We start from the raw sequence: 12,672 nt of genomic DNA on the forward strand, positions 1-12,672 counted from the left end.
CGTGAGTTTGTTATCTATTAAAACTCCCAAAATTTTTGTGGTGTTGGTTTGAATAAGAGGCATATTGTCAATTAAAATTGGATTAATAAGTGGTGATCCTTCTTTCCCTGAGAAGAGTACAGTAGTGGTCTTGTTAATGCTTAGGGTTAATTGATTGGTATTTAGCCAGTCATGAATTTTGGCTAACTTTTGATTAATGTCAGATATGTCATGTGAACTTGTAGGGTCAATGGTATGTAAAAGTTGAAAATCATCTGCATAAGCATATACTGTGAATCCAATTGATTGACAAAGGGTTAAAAGAGGGGCCAATTGATTAACAAAGGGTTAAAAGAGGGGCCATGATGGTTAAGGTATAAAGCAAACTGCATAAAAGATAACAAACACATGGCAATCACGATCAAATGAGGAAATGTTATCCGAAACAAGGACCGTGTCAAGTCCCTTGGTTGGCTATAAGGTTGTATATGTTACTGCATTTACTAATAAACAACGCCTGCATCTTGTACATTATCTGCAGTCTGTTCGTTGTTTTCTGGTTGCTGTTGTTTACTGCAGACTACGTTGGATTTTCTTTTTCCCTTTTGTACATTGCAATTGAAAGAGATAAATGTGCAGGATGTGAAATTGATAGTTTCTTCATGTATGAGATTGTTGGGTATCTATTTAGAGAGTCACTTATCAATGAAAAATTGTATTCTGCAAGTTATTAAGGGTGCATTTTTGCAGATGACAATACTCTCTAGAGTGAGGCCAATGTTATCAGCATTAGATTTTCAAATAGTAATCCAAAGTCTTGTTCTTGCTAAAATAGATTTTTGCAATGCATTATTCTTAGTTGTGACAAAATCTTGCAAGTGGTACAGAATACAGCTGTGAGGATGATTACTGGGGTTTCCGATTAGGATCATATATCCCCAGTACTGAAACAACTACATTGGTTGACCGTAATACATCATGTGCTCTAAGGAGAGGCACCACGGTATCTGATGCAAGCTTTGAGAAAGTGCATGCCAAATCATGCTTTATGATCACAATCGGCAATGAGGGTCTCTGGAACATACCCATGAAATATGTTATAATAAAACATGGATGGCAGCAATTTCTGTGGCAGCTCCAAGGTTATGAAATGCCATGAATAGTTCATTAAGATTATGTTCAGATCTTAAATCTTTCAGAAACTTTAAAAACTCATCTATTTGTCAGAGCTTTTTTGGGGGGGATTAAATTAGAAATGTGAGTTTGATGAGGTTCAATGTGGATAAGTGCAAGGTGATGCATGTCAGTAACAGAAATCATATGCATGAATACAGGACGTCCGGTGCTATACTTGGAGAGAGTCCCCAGGAAAGAGACTTGATGTGCAGTTATGCAGTGATAAGAAGAAACCTTCTTGCAAATTTGAATTAGCATATCGAATCTTTGTTGGGGTAGGAAAGCATGAATTAGAGTCATGTCTAAGAGGGCTCCAATGAATTCTAGTTTGAGTGGGTTCTAGATGGGATTTCTTGTAGTTGACTGCGAATCCTAGGAGCTCTAGTAGACGAACTGTTGGATTCATGGCTTGATTAGCCTATTGAGGTGTGGAGGCTTTGAGACATGTGAAAACTGTATGAGTGGAGAAGTGCAGCTACTACTACTAAGCACTTTGTGAATACTCTGCGTGCCAATGCCAGGCCAAATGGAAGCGACTTGTACTGAAAGTGGCATGTTCCCACTCAAAAGTGGAGATATTTCCTGTGAGCAGGTAGGATGGAAATATGAGTTACAGAGCCAGTCATTCTTCTCTAATAGCAGTAATTAGGTTCCCAGAGAGATCATGCAAAATTTCTCCTGCACCAAGTATTTGTTGAGAGCTCAGAGCTCTAAAATTGGACGGATGCCTCCAGTCTTTTTCAATATGAGGAAATATTTGGAGTGGAACTCTTGAGCCCTATCCTGCAGAGGAACTTGTTCTACTATGGCAATGAGGAGAAGGAAAAGGGCTGAGAGCTCTTGATGAAGGAGGGCTTTTTGCTGGGAGTTGAAAAGAGACTCTCTTTGGGGACAGTTCAAAGTTTTTTTCTGTAAATGAAGGGCATAGTCCTGACTCACCACCTGAAGGATCACCGTACATGAAAAAGGACATAGTACTACTCAAAAGGGTCCAGAGAAGAGCAACAAAAATGGTTAAGGGGCTGGAGGAGTTGCCGTACAATGAGAGGCTAGAGAAACTGGGCCTCTTCTCCCTTGAAAAGAGAAGACTGAGAGGGGACATGATCGAAACATTCAAGATATTGAAGGGAATTGACTTAGCAGAGAAAGAGAGATTGTTTACCCTCTCCAAGGTGGAGAGAACGAGAGGGCATTCTCTAAAGTTAAAAGGGGATAGACTCCGTACAAACATAAGGAAATTCTTCTTCACTCAGAGAGTGGTGGAAATCTGGAACGCTCTTCCAGAGGCTGTTATAGGGGAAAGCATCCTACAGGGATTCAAGAAAAGGTTAGATAAGTTCCTGCTGGACCAGAACATACACAAGTAAGGCTAGTCTCAACTAGGGCACTGGTCTTTGACCTAAGGGCTGCCGCGTGAGCTGACTGCTGGGCATGATGGACCACTGGTCTGACCCAGCAGTGGCAAATCTTATGTTCTTATGTAGATTTGTAGAATTTGTTCATTTGATATATTTATGTTTGATCTATTTACATATGTGGATATTGTAATCCATTTAGGCTATAAGCAGAATAGAAATGTTTTAAATAAATAAATTTATGTACACACTGAGTAGGGGAGGCTTCCTTTGCCACTTTTAAAACATGAGTTTGATCGACTGCTTTTTCCTGTACTGGGACTATGTTGAGAAATGAATTGCCAGGATTCATTGTGTGTTTAAAAGAACTTTTTAAAACTTCTTTTTAGTTTTGTTCCCTTGATAATCCAGGAGTTGTTGGATAAAGCTGGAAAACATTGTTTTGTTGGTCCTTTTCTGATAGTCTTTTATTATTTTCCAAAATGCAAATCATTTAGACCACAACTGGATTTAACTTCTTTTCTCTGTCCTTAGTGAGCTGACAATCTAGGAGGCTTAAGGGACTTTCCCAGGGTTCGAGGGAGATACAGTGGGAATTGGACCTGGTCCCCCTGGTTCTAAGGTTACTTATGATTACTTTCTCCACATCCATCCGTTGTGGTTTGTTCATTTCTTCAACATCTTTATAAACGATCTGGACATTGGTATGACAAGTGAGGTGATTAAATTTGCAAACGATACGAAGTTATTCAGAGTAGTGAAAACACAGGGGATTGCGAAGATCTACAAAGTGACATAATCAAGCTCGAGAAATGGGCATCGACATGGCAAATAAGGTTCAACGTGGATAAGTGTAAAGTGATGCATGTCGGTAACAAAAATCTCATGCACGAATACAGGATGTCTGGGGCGGTACTTGGGAGAGTCCTCCCAGGAAAGAGACTTGGGAGTTCTGATCGACAAGTCGATGAAGCCGTCCGCACAATGTGTGGCTGCAGCGAAAAGGGCGAACAGAATGCTAGGAATGATTAAGAAGGGGATCATGAACAGATCAGAGAAGGTTATCATGCTGCTGTACTGGGCCATGGTGCGCCCTCACCTGGAGTACTGCATCCAGCACTGGTTGCCGTACATGAAGAAGGACATGGTACTACTCGAAAGGATCCATTGAAGAGCGACTAAAATGGTTAAGTGGCCGGAGGAGTTGACGTAATTGGAGAAACTGGGCCTCTTCTCCCTTGAGAAGAGGAGACTGAGAGGGGACATGATCGAAATATTCAAGATAATGAAGGGAATAGACTTAGTAGATAAAGACAAGGTAAAGAGAACGAGAGGGCACTCTCTAAAGTTGAAAGGGGATAGATTCCATTCAAATGTAAGGAAGTTCTTCTTCACCCAGAGAGTGGTAGAAAACTGGAACGCTCTTCCGGAGTCTGTTATAGGGGAAAACACCCTCCAGGAATTCAAGGCAAAGTTGGACAAGTTCCTGCTAAACTGGAACATACGCAGGTGAGGCTGGACTCATTTAGAGCACTGGTCTTTGACCTGGGGGCCGCCGTGTGAGCAGACTGCTGGGCACGATGGACCACCGATCTGACCCAGCAGTGGCAACTCTTATGGTTCCTCTGTTTTCACTTATTGTATAATCTAATGTTATATAATCTTTTGGATGCTTAATTGTAAATGTTAATAAATAAATGCAGATGTTGTATAGATCAGTTCTGCCCGTTTTTGCACTGTAGGAGATGGGGGAGGAAAGGGATAAACTGAATACCAAATCACATTGTTAGCTAAGGGAAAGATGTGGCTAGTGATTGGAGCAGTAATTCTCAACCTGTGTCTCAAAATACAGTAGTTTAGATGGCTTTACGACCATTACTACCAAGCAATTTGGGGGCTCACGCCTTGCTAAAGACTGGATGGACCATGCATAGCTTTATCTGCTGTTATTGACTATGTTCCTGCTTCCCACTCCCCGCAAAAGTAACTGCTGCCTCCAGCCTCAACTGAACATGCTGGAGGTCTCCTGTTTGCTTTATCGTTTGTAGAATTTTTGCAGTTCTGCCAATGGAGGGATTTTGTGCTGCTGTTACTCAGGTAACACCAGAAGTTGTATGACAACAGAGAAATCTGGGACTAATGTGTTGCAAACGAGAACTATCTAGGCAAGTTTTGTTCCATCACAAAAGAAGAAAGGTTGTGATCCACTGGGTTAGAGTTATGAAAGGCGCACTAAGGAAGCCATAGTTCAAATCCCACTTCAGCTCCTGTCACTTGGGTACCTTTTGGGTAGGGATATGTAATACTGAATATTTACCTCCAGTATACAGCACTGTGAATCTACAGTAGCACTAGAAAGATGAAAATTATTATTCATGAGGCAGCCGCAGAAGGTGGGGGGGAGCACGAGAGTTTGATATATTTATTTATTTCGATTTATATCTCGTCCTCCCCAAAGAGCTCAGAACAGGCTGTCGCAATATATCTTCATATAGGATTACTTATAGCTGCTGAGGAAGGGTTGAGGGAGTGACTAGGCAAAGAGGTAGCTTTTGACAGCTTTTATATACATCAAAGTATACAAATCAGGTGAAAGAAAGCAAACAGCAATTACAATCTTCCTAAAAAGACAGACAAGGGTGAGAAGAGTGCAGCGGAAACATCATGCGAGACACCCCCTAGAAAGCCCCTCATTCAGGATGGATTCATCTCTGTAGGAGGGAGCTTGGCTTGGGAAGCACTCTTTCATTATTTCTTTCATCTTCTCCCAGGAGAGCTCAGAACAGTTGACAAGATATTTTCCTTTTTTAAAATTTGTCTCTCTCTGAGTAGGGATCCCTTGGATTTCTCTCTATCTACTCCCCCCCCCTGTGAACTCCCCTGTGAACTCTGTTGATAGGGTAAGTCCCTCTTATCTGTTTCCTTTGCCTCCACTGACAACTCCAGACTCCGTCCCTTCTTTCTTGCCACGCTGTATGCCTGGAACAAGTTGCCAGAGTCAATATGTCATGCTCTGCCTCTAGCAGTCTTCAAATCCTTACTAAAAGTCCACATTTTTGAAGCTGCTTTCAACTCTTAACTTCTACTCACTGTCAGCTACCTATCCTATTGTATCATTCCTTCTACCAAAAACTCCCTGACCCTGAGAAGCCCTGTCTGTCCATATTAGATTGTAAGCTCTTCTGAGCAGGGACTGTCTATTGAATATTAAATATACAGCACTGTGTATGCCTTTCAGTGCTATAGAAATACTAAATAGTAGTAATACTGTTCATAAGAGCAACCCCTTCTGTGATTGCTACTGGACAGACCAGAGTACATTATGAGGGGTCAATGAGATACAGCCCTTCATTAGTTGTTCTGTGCCTGTAAGGGTGGGGGAAGTTTGGAAAAGAGACGGCTGAGGGGAGATATGATTGAAGTCCACAAAATCCTGAGTGGAGTAGAACAGGTACAAGTGGATCGATTTTTCACTCCGTCAAAAATTACAAAGACTAGGGGACACTCAGAGTTATAGGGAAATACTTTTAAATCCAATAGGAGGAAATATTTTTTCATTCAGAGAATAGTTAAGCTCTGGAACGTGTTGCTAGAGATTGTGGTAAGAGCGGATAGCATAGCTGGTTTTAAGAAAGGTTTGGACAATTTCCTGCTACTCTTTGAGTTTTGGCAAGGTACTAGGGACCTGGATTGGCCACCGTAAGAACAGGCTACTGGGCTTGATGGACTATTGGTCTGACCTAGTAAAGCTATTCTTATGTTCTTAAGTTGGGATGAATCCTAGGCCTGTAAAGGTCCAGGAGGTGGGTTTTGATATACAGAAAAGTTGCATATATTGAGGGTTTGATTTAGTGAGCAACTCTCAAGAAATCAAAGAAGAATCAAGCCACAGTGTTCAAACTGCTAAGTTGCAGAAATGAATACAGTACTCCCCCGATATTCGTGGGGGTTCCATTCCAGGAACCCCTGCGAATCTTGAAAAACCGCGAATACGGTTTTTCATGGGGGAGACCGGAGAGGGCAACGGGAGAGGCAGGAGAGAACAGCTGGAGTGAAGAAAATCACTCACTGTATGCTCTGACCGCCTCTTCCTGCACTAAAGTCAGGCCTTACCAATCAGGAGGTGTGTGTCAATTCCACATCCCTTCTCACTACTGCTGCTGCTGTCACACCTACATCCTCCAGGGTCTGCCGGAAGATTCAAGGACCAAAGACACTGCCAGGTCCCCAGTGAAGTACTGATTTCTCCCCTTGCAGACTTCCTAATGTGGGAACCCTTTCATAGTAACATAGTAACATAGTAGATGACGGCAGATAAAGACCCGAATGGTCCATCCAGTCTGCCCAACCTGATTCAATTTAAATTTTTTTTTTTTCTTCTTAGCTATTTCTGGGCAAGAATCCAAAGCTTTACCCGGTACTATGCTTGGGTTCCAACTGCCGAAATCTCTGTTAAGACTTACTCTAGCCCATCTACACCCTCCCAGCCATTGAAGCCCTCCCCTGCCCATCCTCCACCAAACGGCCATACACAGACACAGACCGTGCAAGTCTGCCCAGTAACTGGCCTTAGTTCAATATTTAATATTATTTTCTGATTCTAAATCTTCTGTGTTCATCCCACGCTTCTTTGAACTCAGTCACCGTTTTACTCTCCACCACCTCTCTCGGGAGCGCATTCCAGGCATCCACTACCCTCTCCATAAAGTAGAATTTCCTTACATTGCCCCTGAATCTACCACCCCTCAACCTCAAATTATGTCCTCTGGTTTTACCATTTTCCTTTCTCTGGAAAAGATTTTGTTCTACGTTAATACCCTTTAAGTATTTGAACGTCTGAATCATATCTCCCCTGTCTCTCCTTTCCTCTAGGGTATACATATTCAGGGCTTCCAGTCTCTCCTCATACGTCTTCTGGCGCAAGCCTCCTATCATTTTCGTCGCCCTCCTCTAGACCGCCTCAAGTCTTCTTACGTCTTTCGCCAGATACGGTCTCCAAAACTGAACACAATACTCCAAGTGGGGCCTCACCAATGACCTGTACAGGGGCATCAACACCTTCTTCCTTCTACTGACTACGCCTCTCTTTATACAGCCCAGAATCCTTCTGGCAGCAGCCACTGCCTTGTCACACTGTTTTTTCGCCTTTAGATCTTCGGACACTATCACCCCAAGGTCCCTCTCCCCGTCTGTGCATATCAGCTTCTCTCCTCCCAGCATATACTGTTCCTTCCTATTATTAATCCCCAAATGCATTACTCTGCATTGAATTTTAGTTGCCAGGCATTAGATCATTCCTCTAACTTTTGCAGATCCTTTTTCATATTCTTCACTCCCTCTTCGGTGTCTACTCTGTTACAAATCTTGGTATCATCTGCAAAAAGGCACACTTTTCCTTCTAACCCTTCAGCAATGTCACTTACATACATATTGAACAGGACTGGCCCCAGCACCGAACCCTGAGGGACTCCACTAGTCACCTTTCCTTCCTTCGAGCGACTTCCATTAACCACCACCCTCTGGCGTCTGTCCGACAGCCAGTTTCTGACCCAGTTCACCACTTTGGGTCCTAACTTCAGCCCTTCAAGTTTGTTCAACAGCCTCCTATGAGGAACTGTATCAAAGGCTTTGCTGAAATCCAAGTAAATTACATCTAGCATATGTCCTCGATCCAGCTCTCTGGTTACCCAATCAAAAAATTCAATCAGGTTCGTTTGGCACGATTTACCTTTTGTAAAGCCATGTTGCCTCGGATCCTGTAACCCCTTAGATTCAAGGAAGTACACTATCCTTTCTTTCAGCAACACTTCCATTATTTTTCCAACAACTGAAGTGAGGCTCACCGGCCTGTAGTTTCCTGCTTCATCCCTGTGACCACTTTTATGAATAGGGACCACATCCGTTCTCCTCCAATCCCCAGGAATCACTCCCATCTCCAGAGATTTGTTGAACAAGTCTTTAATAGGACTCGCCAGAACCTCTCTGAGCTCCCTTAGTATCCTGCGATGGATCCCGTCTGGTCCCATCGCTTTGTCCACCTTCAGTTTTTCAAGTTGCTCATAAACACCCTCCTCCGTGAACGGCGCAGAATCTACTCCATTTTCTCGTGTAACTTTGCCAGACAATCTCGGTCCTTCTCCAGGATTTTCTTCTGTGAACACAGAACAGAAGTATTTGTTTAGCACATTTGCTTTCTCCTCATCACTCTCCACATATTTGTTCCCAGCATCTTTTAGCCTAGCAATTCCATTTTTTATCTTCCTCCTTTCACTAATATATCTGAAAAAATTTTTATCTCCCTTTTTTACATTTTTAGCCATTTGTTCTTCCGCCTGTGCCTTCGCCAAACGTATCTCTCTCTTGGCTTCTTTCAGTTTCACCCTGTAGTCCTTTCTGCTCTCCTCTTCTTGGGTTTTTTTATATTTCATGAACGCCAACTCTTTCGCCTTTATTTTCTCAGCCACTAGGTTGGAGAACCATATCGGCTTCCTTTTTCTCTTGTTTTTATTGATTTTCTTGACATAAAGGTCCGTAGCCATTTTTATCGCTCCTTTCAGCTTAGACCACTGTCTTTCCACTTCTCTTATGTCCTCCCATCCTAACAGCTCTTTCTTCAGGTACTTTCCCATTGCATTAAAGTCCGTACATTTGAAATCTAGGACTTTAAGTATCGTGCGGCCGCTCTCCACTTTAGCCGTTATATCAAACCAAACCGTTTGATGATCGCTACTACCCAGGTGAGCACCCACTCGAACATTAGAGATACTCTCTCCATTTGTGAGGACCAGATCCAATATCGCTTTTTCCCTTGTGGGTTCCATCACCATTTGTCTGAGCAGAGCCTCTTGAAAGGCATCCACAATCTCCCTACTTCTTTCCGATTCCGCAGACGGAACATTCCAGTCCGCATCCGGCAGGTTGAAATCTCCCAACAGCAGAACCTCCTCTTTCCTTCCAAACTTTTGGATATCCACAATCAAATCCTTATCAATTTGCTGCGATTGAGTCGGAGGTCTGTAGACTACACCCACGTAGATAGAAGTTCCATCTTCTCTTTTCAGAGCAATCCATATCGCTTCTTCCTCTCCCCAGGTCCCTTGCATTTCGGTCGCTTGGATATTGATCTTTACATAGAGAGCTACTCCTCCACCTTTATGACCATCTCTGTCCTTCCTAAAAAGATTATATCCCGGTATGTTTGCATCCCATCCATGTGATTCACTGAACCATGTCTCTGTGATATCAACAATATCTAGATCTGCCTCTAATATCAGGGCTTGCAGATCATGAACTTTGTTGCTTAGACTGCGAGCATTTGTGGTCATCGCTTTCCAGCTATTTTTCAGCAATAATCTCCTTTTTTGTATGGATTTTTGTGTCGTTTCACTTTCCGTTGCAATACTAAGAAATGAGTTGCTGATATTGCTTATGTTGCAGCCTTTACTACTATCACATCTTTTCTTTTGCCGGGGGTGGTCTCTATAATTGTCCTTCGTACATACACCACCCCCACCTTCTAGTTTAAATGCCTAGAAAAATATTGTCTAAATTTCTCTGCAAGGTTTCTTTTTCCTGCTGTAGTAATATGTAGCCCATCAGTGCAATATAGCTTCTTGTCCTTCCATGTATTTCCCCATCCTCCTATGTACCTGAAGCCTTCTTGATGACACCAGGCTCTGAGCCATCTATTAAAATCTTCTGTGTTTTTCACTCTTTGCTCTCCTTTTCCATATGCAGGCAGTATCTCAGAAAAAGCTAAAGTCTTTACAAAAGGTTTCACGCCCTCACCAAGCTCCCGAAAAGCTTTCTGTGCTGCAAGTGTGGAGTTGTTGGCCAGGTCATTTGTTCCCAGATGGATAACAACATCAGTGTTAAAATCCTTAGTTTCTTCCTTAATTATAGTCAGTATTTTCCTGGAACTCCTGGTAGCTGAGGATCCTGGAAGACATTTCACTATTTTGGTCTCCTCGCCCTGTGTTCCAAGGTTAATGCCTCTGATGATGGAATCCCCCAACAGTAATAGTTTTCTGTTTTTGGCTTTTTTATTTGTACTTAGGGTGCGCTTGTTCTCTTGAGTTACCTTCATTGGTTCCAGTCCCACCTCCCTTCTGTTTTCCTGAGTATCGCAGTGCACTAGTGGAGCGAAGGAATTCTGTAGAGGTAATATTAGTGAAGGTGGATATTTCTGTGTTACATGTCGCAATCTTCCTGAGCCTACTGTGACCCATTTATTCCTGGGCTGTTTTATTCTTTGAGGTAGAGGTGGTAAGTTGGTATGATTTTGTGGAGTGATGGAAGCTGCTTTAATTGTATTCAATTCCTGTTTAAGTTTGCAGAGCTCCTCCTTAATACTGGCAAGTTGAAGACAGATGGGGCAAGCCTTAAGCCTCCAAATAGTATGTCTTGGAATTAAAGCACCACAGTGATTGCATAGAATAAAGGTCATCTTGATTGGTTGTGAAGTGACTTGATTTGAGTAGTCCTGATTATATGGGTCTCTATATATGAATAGTGGTCCCTGGGGTTGGTGGGACTATAAGTAAGACTACTAGTAAGGCAGAAATATAGGCTCTATACCACCTAAAACACAGTATTTTAAACAAAACTGCAGGTTCTATCAGTGCTACCCTAAAACACAGGATTTATAACAGATTTTCCCTACTTTAGTCACCCTGAGCCACAGGCACCAGAAATATAGGCTCTATACCACCTAAAACACAGTATTTTAAACAAAACTGCAGGTTCTATCAGTGCTACCCGAGACAGAATTAGCTCTTAATGAGGGGCTGTGTCCCAGGGACTCTCCCAATATCCAACAGACAGGTTACTTTTTGTAATCAAAGAATTCATCTCAAGGACCACCCTTGAAGGAATTCACTCACCTGGTACCCCCAAAAAGGATGACTTTATCTCCCACCATACAGCAGCATTGTCTGCGACGAGGACATGGACCCTTCCCCTTTGGCTTTACCTTCTTCCAGGAAAATGACTCTGAAGAACAGCAACATTCATATTAGTGGTGAAACACAGAAAAATGGACACACAAGATAATGGCAGTTTGTTTCCTTGTCAATTGCAGCCCAGAGCAGACGATGCACTGCTGGAGCTGCAGTTTTAAGGGGGCTTTGTAGCTGCATTACACACATTCTTTAGGAGATATTTCCAGAGAAACTACTCCCACAATTGTAAGTGCATGGTAAACACACAGATCACTGAAGCTGTGTTCTCCCCAGAAATTTTTTCCAGCCGGGTGGCATGAAAAAGTAGCCGGGTGGAAGGGGATGGGGAAATTTGGTGGTGCGGAAATTTAACCCCCTCTTTTACTAAGGTGCTAGCATTTTTAGCGCACGCAAACCCCCTGCACTATGCGGGAAAATTAACGCCAGCTCAATGCTGGTATTAACGTCTAGTGTGCGTGGCAATTCTGCGCGCACTAAGCGCACGCTAAAACCGCTATCGCAGCTTAGTAAAAAGAGCCCTAAATGTGTACTGTTTTTATTAGTTAATTATTATTATTTTCCAATGCTCAATATGACTTCCTTTTTTAAGGTTTGACACTTATGCCAGAATATTTTTACTAAATTTAAGAAGTATCCAATTCTAGAAGGGAATAATTAGATATTCACCCTCTTTCAAATGGTATAGAGGTTTACAAAGGGAAATGCGTGAATGAAGTCATTAGGTTCAATCTAGCCATTTATTGCTGCATGAATTTAAACAACTAAAAAAAAAAAAAAGTTTAAATATAGCTCATCCAGTCATACAAGAAATGGCTCTACAGCAGGGGTGCCCACTCTTTTTGGGCTTGTGAGCTACTTTTAAAATGACCAAAATCAAAATGATCTACCAACAATAAAATTTTTAAAAATACACACACGGGGGGTGGGGGGCGTGGCTTGGCACATGCAGTGGATGGAAGTGTGATCGTGGAGCTCTGATAGCCAAGCAGCGGTTATTATAAATATATTATACATTTTTGCCAAAAAATTAAATTTTTGTCATCCGGGTGCTGTGAGAAGATGACCAGCACACACCAGGGGAAAATTGAGGCGGCTTTTGCGACATCCGGTAAGGCAAAGCGCCTCAAGCAAGATTTGGCGGCAGCGGCAAAAGCCCCACTTCCTGAGGAAGAAGAAATAGGGAAAAAAGACAATGGCTGAAC

At 42.4% G+C, this 12,672-nt stretch overlaps 1 protein-coding gene across 1 annotated transcript in view; it reads right to left on the minus strand.

The window, feature by feature from the left end:
- Nucleotides 1–12,672, minus strand: part of KLHDC3 (kelch domain containing 3) — a 223,131-nt gene that overhangs the window by 13,151 nt on the left and 197,308 nt on the right. The window contains 1 exon segment of the mRNA XM_033937707.1: nucleotides 11,393–11,501. Coding sequence (XP_033793598.1) covers nucleotides 11,393–11,501 — 109 coding nt within the window.

The sequence above is a fragment of the Geotrypetes seraphini genome, chromosome 3 (assembly GCF_902459505.1).
Source record: "Geotrypetes seraphini chromosome 3, aGeoSer1.1, whole genome shotgun sequence".
Lineage (NCBI taxonomy): Eukaryota > Metazoa > Chordata > Amphibia > Gymnophiona > Dermophiidae > Geotrypetes > Geotrypetes seraphini.